The 20,532-nt window shown below is 36.1% G+C and overlaps 1 protein-coding gene across 2 annotated transcripts in view; it reads right to left on the reverse strand.

Annotated features, from left to right (window-relative positions):
• Positions 1-20,532, reverse strand: part of KHDRBS2 (KH RNA binding domain containing, signal transduction associated 2) — a 721,722-nt gene that overhangs the window by 15,715 nt on the left and 685,475 nt on the right. For both annotated transcript variants that reach the window (XM_032650315.1, XM_032650316.1), the window contains one exon: positions 10,691-10,749. In XM_032650315.1, the coding sequence (XP_032506206.1) occupies positions 10,691-10,749 (59 nt within the window). The remainder of the gene's footprint in view (positions 1-10,690; positions 10,750-20,532) is intronic.

Genomic DNA, 20,532 nt, shown 5'->3' on the forward strand with positions numbered 1-20,532 from the left:
GCCATCAAATTTGAATTAGAGTCTTTCTGGCAAGAGTATTCTTGGTTGTAGATTCTTCCCTTTCCTCACTTTAAATATATCACCCCACTCCCTTCTTGTCTGCAGAGTTTCTGCTGAGAAATCAGCCAATAACCTCATGGGAATTCCCTTATATGTTATTTGTTGTTTTTCCCTTGTTGCTTTTAATATTCTTCTATGTCTTTAATTTTTGTCAAGTTGATTGCTATGTGTCTCGGCATGTTCCTTCTTGGGTTTACCCTGCCTGGGACTCTCTGCTTCCTGGACTTAAGTAACAGTTTCCTCTCCCATGTTAGGTACATTTTCAGCTATTATCTCTTCAAGTATTTTCTCAGGACCTTTCTCTCTCTTTTTTCCTTCTGGGACCCCTATAATGTGAATATTGGTGTGTTTATTGTTGTCCCAGAGGTCTCTTAGACTGTCTTGATTTCTTTTCATTCTTTCTCCTTTATTCTGTTCCATGGCAGTGATTTCCACCATTCTGTCTTCCTAGTCACTTAACCGTTCTTCTGCCTAAGTTATACTGCTATTGATTCCTTCTAGTGTAATTTTCATTTCAGTTATTATATTGTTCATCTCTGTTTGTCTGTTCTTTATTTCTTCTTGGTCTTTGTTAAACATTTCTTGCATCTTCTCGATCCTTGCCTCCATTCCTTTTCTGAGATCCTGGATCATCTTCATTATCATCATTCTGAAATCTTTTTCTGGAAATTTGCCTATCTCCTCTTTACTTAGTTGTTTTTCTGGGCTTTTATCTTGTTCTTCCATCTGGAACATATTCCTCTGCCATTTCATTTTTTCTTTCTCTGACTGTGGTTTCCATTCTGCTGGCTGCAGGATTTTATTTCTTCTTGCTTCTATTGTCTGCCCTTTGGTGGATGAGGCTATTAAGAGGCTTGTGTAAGCTTCCTGATAGGAGGGACTTGGGGGTGGGTAGAATTGGGTCTTGTCCCTCTGACGGCAGGGCCCTGCTCAGTAAAACTTTAATCCACTTGTCTGCTCATGGATGGGGCTGTTTTCCCTCCATGATAGTTTTTTGGCCTGAGGCAATCCAGCACTGGAGCATGCAGGCTGTTTGGTGAGGTTAATAGTGATCTCCAGGAGGGCTCACACCGATGAGTACTTCCCAGAACTGTTGCTGCCAGTGTCTTTGTCCCTGCAGTGAGCCACAGCCACCCCCCCACCTCTGCAGGAGACCTCCCAACACTAGCAGGTAGGTCTGGCCCAGTGTCTTATGGGGTCACTGCTTTCTTCCCCTGGGTCCTGGTGCACACAAGACTTTGTGTGTGCCCTCCAAGAGTGGAGTTTCTGTTTTCCCTAGTCCTGTGAAAGTCCTGAAATCAAACCCCATTGGCTTTCAAAGCCAGATTCTCTGGGGACTCCTCCTCCTGTTGCTGGACCCCCAGGCTGGGAAGACTGATGTGGGGCTCAGAACTTTCACTCTTGTGGGATAACTTCTGTGGTATATTTGTTTTCTGGTTTATGGGTTGCCCAACCAGTGGGTATGGGGTTTGATCTTATCGTGATTGTGCCCCTCCTACCATCTTGTTGTGGCTTCTTATTTATCTTTGGATGTAGGGTGTCTTTCTTTGGTAGGTTCCAGCATTTTTTTTGACAATGGTTGTTCAGCAGTTAGTTGTGATTTTAGTGTTTTTGTAAGAAGAGTGTGAGCTCACATCCTTCTACTCCACCATCTTGAGCTAATCAGCTGGTGCTATTTATTTTTAAACTGTCTAGTCTGTTTAACTCCTACCCTGCACATTTTACGTGTTATTGTATTTAATAATAACTTGATTCTATGTGTACTATTGTATTTCTAATTATCACCCCCTTGATTATCATCCCTTACAAATTGCATATGTAGCTTGAAATTTTAACTTATATTTTATTCTCGACTCTGCTGTACAATATCTTGCTGCTGTAGACAAATAAAGAAGTTCTCAATATTTTAAATTAAGTTTGTAACGTTTTTCTTTCTTTGGAGTTATGATCCCATCTAAATTAAAAGGAAATAAATAACCCAGTTAGAAAGGTTTCCAAAAAAACAATGGTGAATGATACTTGGACACAATGTAGAAGCTTCCTTGACATGAGCCAAAAACAATACTTCAATTATTGTTGAATAAAATTCTGAATCGATCAAAACCTGCAGAATTCGGTCATAAACCTTTTCTTTTGACATGCACATAAGGGCTTTATGAGAAATAATGGAAGGAAGAATAAGAATGATGATAAAAAATAATATTTTATGATCCTCTTCTCAAAGAAGTCCAATAACGTCTTTAATTCAGTGAAGACAGTGGGCTTGGTGGCATACCTTTGTAGACAGAGACTGAACCTGTAGTTTCTGGATTTCCTTACACATGCCACCCCCCACCCCCACTCACAACATCTGTCATTTCTATACTTGATAATAGAAATGAGCCCAGATTGTATTCTCAGACCAACTACAAGTTTGGGGAATTAAAAATACAAATCAGACTTTAAACTCAGCAGAATGCTACCCTCACTGCTTGACCAGCTCTGGCTCCCTCTGATTTTGCCCCACAAGCCTCTGCCTGCTTTTTCAGATTGGTGCCCTCATCTCAACACCTGTGTGAAAACAATTTTGGCCACCTTTGGCCCTGGTTACCACAAGTTAACCTTTAAACTCTGAAATTTCCTAGAGTAAGTGGAGTGTCTTGGTTATGCATAGTGGACCCCTCTGACCACACCTGACCTGATAGTTTATGCTAACAAGATGACTCAGGTTGGGGGGTGGTCAGGCCAGAAAGATCAACTATGAGATTAGAGGGTTTGGGCCTTTACCATATGATACCAGTCCACCCTGGGGAGGATACGAGGCTGGAGATAAGGTGATCTAATCAATCATGCCTATATAATAAAACAATGATAAAAAACTCTGGGCCCTGAGATTTACATAAGCTTCCCTGGTTGGCAATACTTTTCATTGCTACACATCAATGTTGCCAGGAGGATAACACTGCCTTGAAGGTTTTGAAAGCTTCACATTTGGGATCCTTCCAGGCCTTGCCCTATGTGTCTCTCCCTTTGCTGGTTTTGCTATCTATCTTATTGCTATAATAAAGTTAACTGTAAGTATATCACTTTCCTTAGTTCTATGAGTTATTCTGGCAAATTATCAAACCTAAGGAGGTAGTGGGAACCTCCAAATTTGTAGCCAGCTGGTCAGAAGTAAGGGTGACCTGGGATAACCCAAACTTGTGTCTGTGTGTAAAGTGAGGACACTTTTATGGAGAACTGTGCCCTTAACTGGCAAAGTTTGGCCTGACTCTGGGCATCCACTCTAGTCTCTTTCTTTGTTCTTCCTGGTCTTCTCAGCAATGTGAATCTTAGCTCTTTGCCCATGACTGGACCTATCCCTGCTGGAACTTCCAAATGCTGAAAGCCTCCTGGGTGTCTGTCAGTCCCCTGAGACTAAGGGGGTTGCCCCTGAAATCTTCTTCGACAATGACCAGACACCAGAGAGACTGACCTACTTTATTTTCTTCTTCTTGGCACGTCTTACAACTGAGCTAAATGTTTGATAAGGTACCAGTATGGTTAAGTAATTTGTTCAATACAAAAAGACATCAGTTATTAGTCATCAATAATTAAAATTACATTTTCAACAAATGGCATAGTTTTTCAGCAATTCATATATATCAGTTCCCATTGAGTCATTCAATAAATTATGACATATTTGATAAATGACGTGTAACACACTTATTTTAGAACAATGTACCTTAGTCTTTTTTTTTTAAATCCATGCCCTCTTTTAATAAACATAAAATCTCCCTAAACTCTGGAAATTCTACGAAGACACACTAAGGTGGCATAGCTCCTGTATATATATCTTCCTAGTTGGTGTATTTCCATGTTGGCAAGAAAATGTTCTCCCAGCTTTTAATTTTATACTCTGTACTTTGTGTTTTTTAAAAATATTCTTTTTGTACATTTGAAACACAAATCTATATCATATAGAATATATTTTTTGGTACATGATCAGTTCATTCCAAGATTCTGACAATAAATCACTCAACTTTTGCCTCCCATTCAGTTAAAATGATTGTATTATTAACTCAGCAGAAAGTTAAGTAATGAAAGAACTATCCTATGACTTGTTTTATTGGCTCCTTAAGAGAGTTGTTAAATGCATGTGGATTATAATTTTTTGTGGAATTTCGATTAGGTGAACTTTAGACAAAATCAAATTTGAGATTTAACTGTTTAAACACACTTGTTCAAAAAGGCACTGTTTGTTCAAAAAAAGGCTAAATTTTATTTCCCATTATTTAAATATAGTTTTTTTAAATGAATTTAAAATGCCTGGTTCTATAACACAATGTTTACTTATAAGATCCCCACTGTTCTAAAAGTAGACTGTACATAACTTGTGTGTTGCCTTCAAGAATGCAGATGGCTGGCACAGTTTTGACCTTTCATATTAAGACTGTAGGCCGCTTATCAGCATGCTCCCATGTATCCATCTAAAACTTATTCTCAACCTGAGCGTCCAGGAAGACCACCCAGGAACTTTTAACTGATGCCTAGTTCTCATCTTCAAAGATTAAGATAGAGCTGAATTGGGATGGTAACTGGACACTAGTATTTTTTAAAGTTCACCAGGTGATTCGAAAATGTATAATTAAGGTTAAGAATCTCTGATCTAGGGACTTCCCTGGTGGTGCAGTAGTTGAGAGTCTGCCTGCCGATGCAGGGGACATGGGATTTTGCCCCGGTCAGGGAAGATCCCACATGCCGCGGAGCGGCTGGGCCCGTGAGCCATGGCCACTGAGCCTGCGCGTCCGGAGCCTATGCTTCGCAGCGGGAGAGGCCACAGCAGTGAGAGACCGGTGGTAAAAAAAAATCTCTGATCTAAAATACTGAAATGCAGGTTCCAGTATTACCTAAAATTGTTGAACTCAGGAGTGCATGATTTAAAATAAAATTGAAACCACTGTTAACTATATCTAACTTCAAATGAGCAACGCAAGCAGTGAAGTGGTGGTGTCATGCTCATTTTGGCTGTTTCTTGCTGAAGTAATATAATCTGAATTTATTATCAAAACTAGCTGGATTAGATATCCATTTCATTGCAACCTCTGAAATAATAAAGAGCAGAAAATTAGCTTCTCCTTAAAGTAAGTTTACAACTGGCCATTAAAATACTTCAGAAGCACAATTTCTTTAGTTCTTCTTTCATTAAAAATAAAGTTTAGGGCTTCCCTGGTGGCGCAGTGGTTGAGAGTCCGCCTGCCGAGGCAGGGAACACGGGTTCGTGCCCTGGTCTGCGAAGATCCCACATGCCGCGGAGCGGCTGGGCCCGTGAGCTATGGCCGTTGAGCCTGCGCGTCCGGAGCCTATGCTCCGCAACGGGAGAGGCCACAACAATGAGAGGCCTGCGTACCGCAAATAAATAAATAAAGTTTAAAAATCTATATTAAAAGCTAAATTGAATACATCACAGTGATTTTTTCTCAATATTTCTCAATAACAACTTTGATATTAATCCTATGATAAATACTTTGTATACACTACTATTAAAAATGACTGATAAATTCTTGCCCATATTAAGAAAACTCATCTCCCTTTGTAAAATCAATTTCCTCAAATTTCTATTTACTATTGCAAACAAACTGTGTTTGCTCTTGAATAACATGGTGACATGATTTCCAGGTAGCTTCATTTTCCTTTGCTGTTTTCACAGCTTAATCATAGCAGGGCTTATTTTCACATGGGGATAGTAATCATTCCAGCTCCTCATCACAAAATGAACACATTTGTGTTCTGCAATCAACTTGAAGTGAGGCACTCAAATGCCCTAGAATAGGGTACAAAAATTCTTTTTGATTTCATTCATTTCAAGACAGTGTATTAATATTACCCTCCTTGATTCCACACACGTGTCATCTAAAATGTCACTACAGAATAGACCTATAATTAGCTCCTCAGTTCATACATTAAATGCATTTTAATAAACAGCTCTCTTCTCTGACAATAGAATATTACTGTCCATTCTTAGCTATCAATCTCAGATTAGAGGGTGTTTCTTATTTGAAGTATTGATAAGACAAGCTGATCTGTGCACAGTACTTAAAATGAACCCTTATTGAATTATGAGCTATTCAGACTTATCCAAAACAATTATAATGACTCTGATAAGGTAGGAAATATTTTAAAACTGCAAAAACTGATTTGGGATTTCTGTAAGTCAAATATTCATGTTCCAAAAAGTTTAAGTTATCAGAAATTTAATACTTAAATATTAATTTAATAATAATTTAACATTAATGAAATGTTTAATAATCATTAATACGATAAATAATATAAGTAAATTATTATATATTATATTTTATATATGAAGTAAATATAATTCTATCATATTTTCATACTAACATTTATTTAAAATACTTAATATTTAAAATTTTATACTTACATCGTTGTAAGAAAATAGTTTAATATTCAATATTAAATTTTACAAAAATAACTTGAAAAATTTAATTGCAATGAAGCCCAAAGGGATACATGATATTCACGGAAGTCAGCGTATTTGTTACTTCACCATGAATTATGGGCCCAAAAGAGACAAATACAATTTCAATCTGGTGATACATGAAACATGATGTATAAAGATTCAGATTGAAGTGTCACACTGAATGACTGGATTTTTACTTCTACTGGTTTATTTCAAACTATTTTTGAAGGAATCCTGAATGAGAGATTCCATCCATGAGTCTTTTGAATGCAGGACACCGTTATTCTGGAGAGCATTCCTTGTTCCTCTCCCACAGCTCTTTCCTGAAGCCTGAGCAGCAAAGGACGTGCTGGGGCAGGTGATTGTGAGCCTCCTCACATACTATCTAAGTCTGGGTGTTGCCAGGAAACTGAGAATTGGAGCTGTTTGTTTTATAACAATACAGATCTGTATCCATGGCACAACCAAAATGTAACAGAGAGGAATTAGTAATTCAAAATATAAGTGAATAAGCAGAGATACAAGATTTACATTTTGGAGTAAATGTTATTAATTTAAAAGATTGTGCACAGTTCATTAAAGATAAGCTATAAATGGATACTTGTTAACATGTGAGGTATGGGAAATTAGTGAAAAACATCAATCTATAATTGACATGAGTGGGTCCTCAAATCACTGCTCCACATGCATATTTAAATGTTATCATCTGCCCATTTGGACGTGACAGGCTGAGCAACCTATGGAGCAAGAATCCTGAACTTAAAGTACCCTTTACATAATCACCTAATACCAAAATCTGAGGGCATATAATGCATATTAATTTAATTAGGCTTTATGATGCTGAGCTCTATTTCTCATCATTTGACCTTTTTCTATTTTCTGTATAGAATATGGGAACATGGACACTCCCCAAATTTAAATATCATGACTATATGGATTTAAATATCCATATTTAAATATCATGACTGTATGGATTGACATGCAAGCAGTTTCTTATTTTCTGTTGCTATAAAAGGAGTGTCCCTTTTCAAATCTACATATTTATGGTTAATTATAATGGCACATATGAAAATATATTAAATTCTGCATTTTGTCAAGGTATTATCCTAATGATTAAGAACTGAAAAAAAAACTTTTATGGTGGAAAAATCTTATAGGAATTTTTATAAAGCAGTCTATATCTTTTTAAATAAGATATGTATCATGATGGATTTAAAACTTGGTAAAATATGTAACAAACAGTAAAGAATGAGTAAATATAGGAGTGTAATTTAAATTTCCTTTTTTTAACCTAAATTTTCTATAGTGTATGTGTATTATTTTTAGAGTAAGAAAAAAACTTATTTTTAGATTAATCATACCTATGTATCTACTTAGATTTCTTAACACCTGTGGCAAAAAAAAAAATTTCTAAAAATATATAATTACTTTCACATGTGCATCATTTAAAACAGTCGCTTTTGTTCAGAGTTCCTGACTGCATTCTGTGGCCCAGTGTAGCAGAGATGAGTCACAGTGAGCAGAGAGGATTATGGGGTAATGGAAGGGGCCCTGGACTGCTGGTGGAAGGGGCCCTGACTTGTGAGCAGCCTCCTTGCTGAACTCCACTGTTTCCTATGAGCTGCACCATGAAAAAATGTTGCAATGTGTTGGTTAGATTTCTTTGCCTCTGTCCCTGGAATGTCACCTCCTGACCCCAAATAAATAAATAAATAAATTCTGTCCTGAATAATTACCCTTCTGATGTGAAAATCAAGAGGCACTTTCCAAATCAGAATGCATAGAGGGCTGATATATCAACATTTACAAGCAAAGAGTGAAACCATCTTGAATGTGAAGTGTATTCTTGAATTAATGCTTGCTCAGTGATGCCAGAAAATGGCCACAGATCCTGGTGGCCAAAGAAAAAGTTAAGACTCTAAAGCGAAGTCTACTTGTAGGCATAAATGTGTCTAATCTTTCAACATTAAGAATATGGCCAATTTGGCTGAAATTTTAGGTAGTAAAAGTTATTACTTAAAATTTCCTGCCTAATATAATTCTTACCCTGTCCAGACAGTCAAACCACTATCCACATTTTCTTCATTACTTTACTGAAAAGATTTATCAACTGCTTTCTGTGTGCAGAGAATTGCTTGTTTAACCCAGAATAAAAGCTAGTGCTTATGAGCAGGAGTAGCTTATAAAGTGATAGAGGCTGTTTGTCTCTAGACTTGGCAGCAGCAGAAGTGCTCAACACCCAGGAAAGCCCACAATAGGTAACAGAGGTGAGCCCAGCTCTCCTTATGATGACTCCTGCACCTCCATTAGAAGGTCTGAGAAGTAATAGTTTGTATTCACACATTTTTCCCTATTGCCTTAATTACATGGCATTAACATTTTAAATGTAAATAATTGAGAAATAGATTGCCTACATGGGAAAATAATCTAAAAAAACCCAAAGAGTGGATATATGTATAACTGATTCACTTTGTTGTACACCTGAAACTAATACAACATTGTAAATCAACTATTCTCCAATAAAATTTTTTTTTAAAAAACAAGAAAAAATAAAGAAATATGACAACTAAATGCAATGTGGTACTCTGGATTGAACCGTGGGACAGAAAGAAAATATTGATGGAAAAAGTAGTAAAATCTAAATAAACTCTGGAGTTTATTTAAAAAAATAAAAAAAGAAATATACCCTATTACCAACTATGCAGTCAGATATCATCAAATTCATCGCTGCCATTGATTTCAGTGCATGCAATTCTGTAGAGTAAAGCTCATAGGGGATTTTCCCTCAAATTTATGTGCCATGTGTAAAAAAACAATGACTGTATTTTGCAATGAAAATTCCATTTTAAAAAGTGTTTATAAATAAAAGTATATCTTCTCATTAGAATGTAAGCTTTAAGTGATTGTTCACTGCAGTATCTCCAGGATTGAGAACAATGACTTACATGCGTTAGCCATTACACAAATATCTGTTACATGAGTAATGTTCTCTGACCTTCTACCGAATCACATGGTTTATTGTCTGGCACAATTTTTATATGTAGGAATATGTTTCTCAACACTAGACAGCAGGAACCAGGGAGGGACAATATCTATCGTGTACACCATCATATTCCTGGAGACTGACAATACCTTTGCACATAAAAGACAAATGTGCATTTTTACTATAAAATGGAGATAAAATACTTCAAATTTCAATATATTATAAAGAAAAAAATAAGAAAATATATGTAGGTACTCAGCTTATGGATAGCAGTGATTGTGATGGTGGCTTATTTTTATGCTCCTACTTCTGAGTTGGCCCCATGAGAGTCACCAGAGAAGTGAGTTGATTTGATACCTCTGGTTCCAAGTAGGGTGCACTACTTTTTCGCTGATGTTTGGACCTTCCCTTCCCTGTCCTGATGGAGCACTACACCATCATGTGGAGACCTGAACACAGGAAATGTTCATTATCTCCTTTACTGCTCCTCATAAAGAGGAACAGAGTGGTCTTGGTATTATTTTAATAAAAATCCAGGACTTGGGAACATTTAAATGAATGTTATTTTTCAAGGCAGTCAACTGGTGATGCTGCACATATATTTTCAGGAACCAGAAACGACACTTCTAGAGTAATGTACTGTATTGATATATCATAGGCACTCAATAAATCTTACTGAATTGTTAACTTTAAGTGGTTTTTAAATTAAACAATGTAATTTTGAAATTAATTTTATAGACTGATATTTTTATTGACTATTAATTCTTATGAGTCAATCATTATTTAGCACTTTCATGAACTACACATGCTATAAAAATAACTTAAAAGTTACAATTTCTGCCCTTCAAAGTTGTTAAATCTTTTAACTGTATGATCATTGTGATAGCAGAAAGACAGCATTGCTGTCATATCAATGAGTCAGACAATGGACACAGTGAAACGTCTAAGAAAGACACTACTCTTAATGTTCACTGTTGCTGTTGAAAGTGTTCTATGATTGTGATTAATTGCTTTTGAAATTTTGATCAAAATGGATCAGTCCAAATTTCTGGTCCTGGCTGTCTACATCAAACTTCACCCTGGAATTATATAAATCAATGTAGTCTAGACTTCTGTAAAAACTGGGGGAGAGAAAGATAGAAGTAATTTCTGAGTTGTCAGTGACTGATGGATGCTTTGATTTCACAGTTTTAGTAAAGTAAAGGTCTTACCGTAGCTGTCATAGGCATCCTCACTTACTCCATGACCATAGTCATAGTACTCAGGCACACTGCAATAGATTTAGACAGCGATCAATGTTACTGTATTTAGGAGGGGTCAACCCAAAAACTTATATGGAATTTGAATGCAAAATGTGTGCTAAGGTAATATTCCAAGAATCTCTAGGCATAAATCACATATTTGAAAAAAAATAATAATAGAATAGTATCGAATAATAGAATTCAAAGAATATTCAGTAAGAAAAATACAGGTTATTGACAAAAAGCGCTATGATTTTCTCACCCCACCTCAGTACTTTATCTCTATCCTCCAATTATATAAATCAAATTTCCTCTAACGCACAAGTATGATACTTCAAGAGGAGGGTTATAAAAGGTTTATTTCCAAGAAAAGTGCTACATAAGATGACAATCTGGTCAATTGCGTGTGGGTTTTAATGCAATTACCTTAAGAAATATACATCAATTTCATCTTCACTTCCAAACACTGAAATTATATTTATACTCCCTTCCAACTCTTCCACAGTATGTCCCTAGGCTTCTCAAGTACATAAGCTATTTCTTCTCACTTAATATCTTGCTAGATGCTTAGCCTAATGTTACCAAGTCATAATTTTAAAAAACACTATACAAAGAGTGGATATTATTTTAATTTAGCTTAGTATTTGGATAATTAATGCATATTTTAATTTTATTTAGGGATCTACAAATATTTGTGATACACTGTATTTTTCACTCAAATAAGCTCATTCATTTAAAGTTCTCTACCTCATCTATACAATGGAATATTACTCAGCCATAAAAAGAAATGAAACTGATTTATTTGTAGTGAGGTGGATGGACCTAGAGTCTGTATACAGAGTGAAGTAAGTCAGAAAGAGAAAAACAAATACCGTATGCTAATACATATATATGGAATCTAAAAAAAAAATGGTTTTGATGAACCTAGGGGCAGGACAGAAATAAAGACTCAGACCTAGAGAATGGACTTGAGGACATGGAGAGGGGAAAGGGTAAGCTGGCATGAAGTGAGAGAGTAGCACTGACATATATACACTACCAAATGTAAAATAGATAGGTAGTGGGAAGCAGCTGCATCACATGAAGAGATCAGTTTGGTGCTTTGTGACCATCTAGAGGGGTGAGATAAGGAGGATGGGAGGGAGATGCAAGAGGGAGGGGATATGGGGATATATGTATATAATTAGCTGATTCACTTTGTTGTACAACAGAAATTAACACAACATTGTAAAGCAATTATACTCCAATAAAGATGTTAAAAAAAACAAAGGAGATGACTCCAATGGAATAAAAAGAAAATGTTCAAATTCTTTTACAAAGTAATTAAAACAATGAATCAAAACCTGACAAAAGTGCAAAAAAGAAATGGATAGTTCAAATCAGAAACTGATCATATTATTGAGTTCACTGGACTATCTGAAAATAAGATGAAAAGATGTTTAGTAAATTTTTTTTTTTTTTTTTTTTTTTTGCGATACGCGGGCCTCTCACTGTTGTGGCCTCTCCTGTTGTGGAGCACAGGCTCCGGACGCGCAGGCTCAGCAGCCATGGCTCACGGGTCCAGTCGCTCCGCGGCATGTGAGATCTTCCCGGACCGGGGCACGAACCCGTGTCCCTTGCATCGGCAAGTGGACTCTCAATCACTGCGCCACCAGGGAAGCCCCTGTTTAGTTAAAATTTACATCCATTCTTCTTTTATTTTATTTTCTTCTGGATTTAATGAGGTATAATTGACAACTAAAAATTTTTCTAAATGTAAGTTTTACATCATGATATTTTGATTATATATACATATATATGTTGTGAGATGATTACCAAAATTAAGTTAATTAACATAGAAAAATAAATTTCTCTGCCTGAACCTTAATTTATAAGCTTATGTATTTATACATATATATTTACATATATAATTTGTATATATAAATTTATAAATTATATCAAGATATACTAATTCCTCTAAGTGTATAAAAGTGTGGCAAGAAAATGGCTTAATATCAAATTGCATAAGGGCTGAGGGTGGGTGATAGATGCCAAAGAGTTAGGTTGGAAGGAAGGAAGAAAGGCCTAAAATTATTTGGTTGTTATTATCCTTCAAGGCAATCCCATAGGTCTCATTATATTAAATACTTGAGATTTCATTGATAGTAAGAAAAGAGAAGCAAGAAATAAAATAAAAGTCTGTATATTAGAGATGAAAAGAGAGATGGACAGAAGTTTGGCCATTTTTATCTTACTGGGAGGCAATTGATAATGCACTAATTCAATTTCAGTGTAATGTAGCTGGGATAAAAAAAGATAACGTGGGCTTCATTGCCCAGGATAATTATATACAAATTCTCTAAGAAAAATATGGTAGTAAGTTTTTCTCCCCATCCTTCTAAGACTTGAGATTGTAGAAGTCTAAAGTCATTGGCTGGTGGCTGGATGTTTATCTTAATAGAAATGATGCAACCCAATTGAGAACCCTCACATATGTATAGCAAAGTCCTGAAGTTTTTTCACTGATTTCCGGGATGATCAAGAATTGCCAGTCATGAAAATGTGATTAACAAGCAGCATTCCCATGTATCAGGATGAAGAGAAAATGAGACTGAGAGTAGCTGTCCCCTGCCTTCCTCACAATCAGTAAATTTCTCATGAGTAAGCCTGATTATGTTTCCCAAAGTGTGTTGTATGAACACCAGTAGCAAAAAACACTATCTAGTAGCATTACTATGTTTCTAAATGGATTTCAACTTTGATTTCAATTGATGAAGCTGAGAGGGAAAAAGAACAGTAGTGAGAGAGACCATGACAGGGAAGCTGTTATTGTCTACCATAAATGATACATACACACCAAGAGGGAATTTTAAATTTCAAAACTCTAAAAGGGGAAAATGAAACATACAAGACATTTGTAAAATAATGGATAATGCAAAATAATGGATAACAATCTTAATGGACTCTTCCAGAGTCCATACCTTTGCTCATCCAAATATTACTTCTCATTTCTCCCAGAAGAAAATATTTTACGTGGACAAATGGCCACACAGTGAGTGAAATATACTCCTCAGCCATGCCTGCAGCTAGCTGTGCTCTTGTGGCTGTGTCAGGAAACACGGGATGTGCACAGAAGTGAGGGTATCCACCTTGAGTTCATTTCCAAATGAAGAACAAGCTCCTCATCTTGGACTTGTTCACAGTCACCTCCTCAGATGGTAAAATGCACTCAAAGTGATGATCTAGTATCTACCATGCAAATACAGATAATGCTAGAAAGTCCTGCACTGTAGCATGGGAGGAACTTGTGTCTAAATGGTCACGTTGGAGCAGACTTACTCTAAATCACTGCCTACCTCAGGGATTGTTATGAGGGAAAAAAATAACTTTTTCTCTTTTTTTTTTTTTTTTTTTTTTTTTTAATTTTTTTTGCGGTACGCGGGCCTCTCACTGTTTTGGCCTCTCCCGTTGTGGAGCACAGGCTCCGGATGCACAGGCTCAGCGGCCATGGCTCACGGGCCCAGCCGCTCCGCGGCATGTGGGATCTTCCCGGACCGGGGCACGAACCCGCGTCCCCTGCATCGGCAGGCGGACCCTCAACCACTGCGCCACCAGGGAAGCCCAACTTTTTCTCTTTTTGAGTCACTGATTTTTGAATCTCTGTTACAACAATTTAGTCAAAAATAAAAATGTAGGGGTGTAGAACTGCCATTAAAAATCTCAAAATATGGGCTATTAGTTCACTGGGAGGGTGGAAGGTGTAAGGAAAAAAAATACTGTAGGATGGAAAGCTGATGACCTTTGTCATGCCATCACCAGTGAAAACCTGAATGGCAGGCTATAAGCCTAGATATATTTTGGCACTATGGGAAAAAGCTGGACAAAGCCCAACTGTTGACAATCCTTGCTGCTTTTAAAAAAGGATTAAAGAAGTTATGAGCTCAAATAAGAATGGGTCATTTTTCCAGAAGAAACAAAATTGAATAGAGCTTTGCTAAGGGAAGTTATCGCTGCCTAATTTATGTGTTAGTTCTATAATTTAAAAATGGGAGAAGGTTCAGAAATTTAGGGCTTAACAGGATTAGAGAAGTCAACTGTTTCTGTATTCCAATAGCAAGAGACAATGAGTGTTGTTCAAAGATGCCCTTACATCTTCCCATTACACTTTGCTACAATATACAATCCCAGGGGCAACCCTCGTTTCCCCAAACATGTATGGAAGCATGTTGCAAAAATTGTGAAGTCCCAATGAAGGCATGCTCTACTTTAATCATTTCAGATATACCCAGAGATAAGACCATTTATCCATAAGGATAAGGAAGGACCTTCTGCTAAATCTGGCTTAACTCCCAGAAAAGAGAACCAAGATTGCCAGATGCACTCACCAAAAAATTTATTTCAGTGCTGTTGCTTAGATGCCTCTTAACCTCTGCTTAGCAGGATTTTGTAACTGTTATTGCCTGTGGAGTGTTTCCCAAAGGACCTTTCTATTGTAGTTATTCTGTTCCTTTTACACTAATTTATATTGCATATTTTGTATGGAGAAGAAGGTCAAGAACAAGAAAGATATTCTGTCTATCATTTTATAGGTTGTGAGACTTGAAAGAACCATATGAAGACCTAAACTTCCCGGACTGTAGATTTTGATCTGGTTGCAGTAATTGGAATTGAACTTGGATTTTCTCTTTTAAGCAGAAGGTAGGTATTTTTTTTATGTTTCTTTGTTTGAATGAGAAGACGGGTATTCACTCATTTGGATGATGAGAGGGCTGGGCTCCAGAAGACTTCAAGCTGTTCCAAAATCCATTTGGCTCTTCTTTCAATAAGAGAGACTGACAATCTCAAGACTACATTTCCTAGTATTCCTTACATTTGAGTGTGACCATGTGCAGAGTTATGCATGCAAATTATTCATGATTTTCATAAAATTATATTCACTGTCCTCTACTTCTTTTCAGCTTTCATGTAACTGGCTGCAAACGTCAATGATTGGAGCCACTTTGGAAGACATTAATGATGGTGTAATGGACAGTATCTTACTATTTTCCAAAATTTGTTTGTTGAAATCTCAATACCCATTGTGATGGTATTAAGAGACGAGACATTTGGGAATTAAATTAGATATGGAGGGTGGAGCCCTAGTGAATGCATTAGTGCTCTTAAAAAGCAGGACCCCCAGAGAGCTCTCTTGCTCTCTTTCTACCATGTGAAGATACAAGAAGACAGCAGTCTGCAACCCAAAAGAAGGCTTCACCAGAACCCAAACATGCTGGCACCCTGACCTGGGACTCTCAGCCTCCAGACCTATAGGAAATAAATTTCTCTTGTTTATAAGCCACCCTGTCTATGGTATCATGTTATAGCAGCCTGAACTAAGACAGATGGCATTCCACTAGCCTGGAAGCCTGAATGGTGTCATGGAGTAAAGTCCACCTACTTGCCTTGCTTTATTATGTGTGAAGGAGATAAATGTTTCTCTTGTTTGAGCCACTGAATTGTGGATCTCCTTATAATGGAAGCTTATCCCATATCCCAAATAATACAGTTGGCAATTAAAGCAATCACTTGAAGATGAATTGTTATTCAGTAAATATTTGTTCAATGAATAAATGATTAAATAAAAGAATTCAAAATAATAGAACATTTTGCTAAAATATCATTATAAAATTTTGTGTACGCTTCAGAAGTGATGTTTACTTACATCAACAACAATGGGGACAATAAAGAAGAAAAACAAACCACAGGGACAATAGCCAAGATATGGAAGCAACCTAAGTGTCCATTAACAGATGAATAGATAAAGAAGATGTGCTATATATATATGAAATGAAATACTACTCAGCCATAGAAAAGAATGACATTTTGCCATTTGCAGCAACATGAATGGACCTGGAGGGTGTTATGTTTAGTGAAATAAGTCAGACAAAGACAAATATTATGTTATCACTTATATGTGGACTCTTGAAAAAATTTTTAAAAAACAAAAAAATACAACAAAACATGAACATACTCACAGATACAGAGAACAAACTAGTGGTTACCAGAGAGGAGAAGCATGGGGTATAGGCAAAATCAGTGAAGATTATTATGAGGTACAAACTGATGTAAAATAAGTGTAAAATAAGTTACAAGAATGTAGCGTTCAGAAGATGAAATACAGTCAATATTTTATAACAACTTAAGTGGAGTAAATCTATTAAAATATTGAATTCCTATGCTATATATAAATTGAAATTAATATAATATTGTAAGTCAAATATAATTCAATAAAAAAAGAAAAATAATCGCTCTTATTTTCTGATATGAATGAAATTCAGGTTAAAAGTTTAAAACTATTGTAACTGACTTATGCATGTGTAATTTTTATATTCTTATATTATTTTCAATTTTAAAAGCATATATGACTTGGCTAGAAAAAGTAAACTATGGTATTAGCTCTATGACTTTCATTTCATTATTTCAGAAAGCCACATTACATTACTTTTGTTTTAATTTATCATGTTATTTAATTATGTTATGTACAAGTTAAAAGTGGTCAAATGAATTCAAACACAACAAGGTTATTTAATTTGAATGGATATTATTATTCCATTTTATATTTTAGAAACTATAGCAATCAAGGTTTGTAAACACACTGTTACAATTAGAGAGGTGTTAATTAAAATTATGACAATTATTTGTGGTTTGGAATATAGTTACTCTGGTAGCTAGATATAATTTTCCTAGGAACTGGTGTATATATATAAAATCAGGATAGAACACGTTAGCTGCATTAACTCATTAATCCATGTCTAGTTATTCATAAAAAATTCTACACAACATTTTGGCTTTTTGAAATCAAGACTTAGACACTAATAAATATTTGGAAAAAATAAATAAACATTTTGGCAGAAAAAAATACCAGATTAATTAATTAATGATTGATTGTAAAATTTGAAAAAATCAGAGATGGAAATTTTCAGTTCTTTTTTGGAAGAAGGGCATTTTACCTTAAATAGGCTATGTTAGCAGTTTACTAAGACAACTAATTAAATGGACGTGAACACAATAGAAAAAACTAGAATGAAATTTGGTTTCTAGGAAACCAAATAATACCTTCACCATAATCAAGCTATTTTTGAAGCAAGTGAGTCCGCCTGTGCCATGTTGACACTGCCATTTCCATCACGCTTCTCATCCAGCACCTGGTGCTCATGTTTCTGTGGTCAGAGCACTGATGCTGGGACAGACCTGTTCACAGGTCAGTCAGACTAACCAAGCTTGTAAATGAAATCTTTTAAATGTTCAATTATTGCAAAAAGATATTGGCAGTAATATAAATGAGATCTCTGTTCCATAGGATGTGCTCATATAATCAAACCAGTTAGACCTGTAAAGTGTGGGGGGGAACAGAGGAGGCAATTTGTTAAACAGCAACACTTTGCTTAATTTTTTTAACTATCTACTTTGGTAGCATATAAAAATTATCAGGGATGATTAAACACTTTACAAATACACCAGAGATTGTTGTGGCCTGGTAAGATTAAAACTCTCACATTAATAGTTTCCAGTTTATTTTGTTTATGCATTGTGTCCTTCATTTCAACCATTTTCTGATTCTTGACTAAGCTGTAGATTTTGGGGTATGAAAGTAGGACAAATAGATGAGTGTGAGTTTCAATTAAAGATTTATTGATTATTTTCTGAATTGAGGAGAAGTAAAAACTACAAAATAATATTTCAGATGAAAGGATAAAGGGATTTAATTACTGTGTTAATATGAAGGAAACATAACTACCCAACTATTCTTAGCACTTAAGTGGGTTCTCTTAATGTTTGTTCTCTTAAGCATTTGATCTGCAACTTTGTTATACTGTGCATTTAGAGATATTTGTTAAGTAAAGATAAATTTACAGCCCAGCCCCCACCCTCAATTTGCAAATTGATAGTTCATTTTTTTTTTTTTTTTTTAACATCTTTATTGGGGTATAATTGCTTTACAATGGTGTGTTAGTTTCTGCTTTATAACAAAGTGAATCAGCTATACATATACATATGTTCCCATATGTCTTCCCTCTTGCGTCTCCCTCCCTCCCACTCTCCCCATCCCACCCTTCCAGGCTGTCACAAAGCACCGAGCTAATATCCCTGTGCCTTGCGGCTGCTTCCCCCCAGCCATCTACCTTACTACGTTTGTTAGTGTGTATATGTCCATGACTCTCTCTCGCCCTGTCAAAACTCACCCCTCCCCCTCCCCATACCCTCAAGTCCGTTCTCCAGTAGGTCTGCGTCTTTATTCCTATCTTACCCCTAGGTTCTTCATGACATTTTTTCCCCTTAAATTCCATATATATGTGTTAGCATACGGTATTTGTCTTTTTCTTTCTGACTTACTTCACTCTGTATGACAGACTCTAGGTCTATCCATCTCATTACAAATAGCTCAATTTCATTTCTTTTTAAGGCTGAGTAATATTCCATTGTGTATATGTGCCACATCTTCTTTATCCATTCATCCGATGATGGGCGCTTAGGTTGTTTCCATGTCCTGGCTATTGTAAATAGAGCTGCAATGAACATTTTGGTACATGACTCTTTTTGAATTTTGGTTTTCTCAGGGTATATGCCAAGTAGTGGGATTGCTGGGTCATATGGTAATTCTATTTGTAGTTTTTTAAGGAACCTCCATACTGTTCTCCACAGTGGCTGAACCAATTCACATTCCCACCAGCAGTGCAAGAGTGTCCCCTTTTCTCCACACCCTCTCCAGCATTTATTGTTTCTAGATTTTTTGATGATGGCCATTCTGACTGGTGTGAGATGATATCTCATTGTAGTTTTGATTTGCATTTCTCTAATGATTAATGATGTTGAGCATTCTTTCATGTGTTTGTTGGCATTCTGTATATCTTCTTTGGAGAAATGTCTATTTAGGTCTTCTGCCCATTTTTGGATGGGGTTGTTTGTTTTTTTGTTATTGAGCTGCATGAGCTGCTTGTAAATTTTGGAGATTAATCCTTTGTCAGTTGCTTCATTTGCAAATGTTTTCTCCCATTCTGAGGGTTGTCTTTTGGTCTTGGTTATGGTTTCCTTTGCTGTGCAAAAGCTTTGAAGTTTCATTAGGTCCCATTTGTTTATTTTTGTTTTTATTTCCATTACTCTAGGAGGTGGGTCAGAAAGGATCTTGCTGTGATTTATGTCATAGAGTGTTCTTCCTATGTTTTCTTCTAAGAGTTTGATAGTTTCTGGCCTTACATTTAGGTCTTTAATCCATTTTGAGCTTATTTTTGTGTATGGTGTTAGGGAGTGATCTAATCTCATACTTTTACATGTACCTGTCCAGTTTTCCCAGCACCATTTATTGAAGAGGCTGTCCTTTCTCCACTGTACATTCCTGCCTCCTTTATCAAAGATAAGGTGTCCATATGTGCGTGGGTTTATCTCTGGGCTTTCTATCCTGTTCCACTGATCTATCTTTCTGTTTTTGTGCCAGTACCATACTGTCTTGATTACTGTTGTTTTGTAATATAGTCTGAAGTCAGGGAGCCTTATTCCTCCAGCTCCTTTTTTCGTTCTCAAGATTGCTTTGGCTATTCGGGGTCTTTTGTGTTTCCATACAAATTGCGAAATTTTTTGTTCTAGTTCTGTGAAAAATGCCAGTGGTAGTTTGATAGGGATTGCATTGAATCTGTAGATTGCTTTGGGTAGTAGAGTCATTTTCACAATGTTGATTCTTCCCATCCAAGAACATGGTATATCTCTCCATCTATTTGTATCATCTTTAATTTCTTTCATCAGTGTCTTATAATTTTCTGCATACAGGTCTTTCGTCTCCTTAGGTAGGTTTATTCCTA

Source organism: Phocoena sinus, chromosome 11, assembly GCF_008692025.1.
Source record: "Phocoena sinus isolate mPhoSin1 chromosome 11, mPhoSin1.pri, whole genome shotgun sequence".
Classification (NCBI taxonomy): domain Eukaryota; kingdom Metazoa; phylum Chordata; class Mammalia; order Artiodactyla; family Phocoenidae; genus Phocoena; species Phocoena sinus.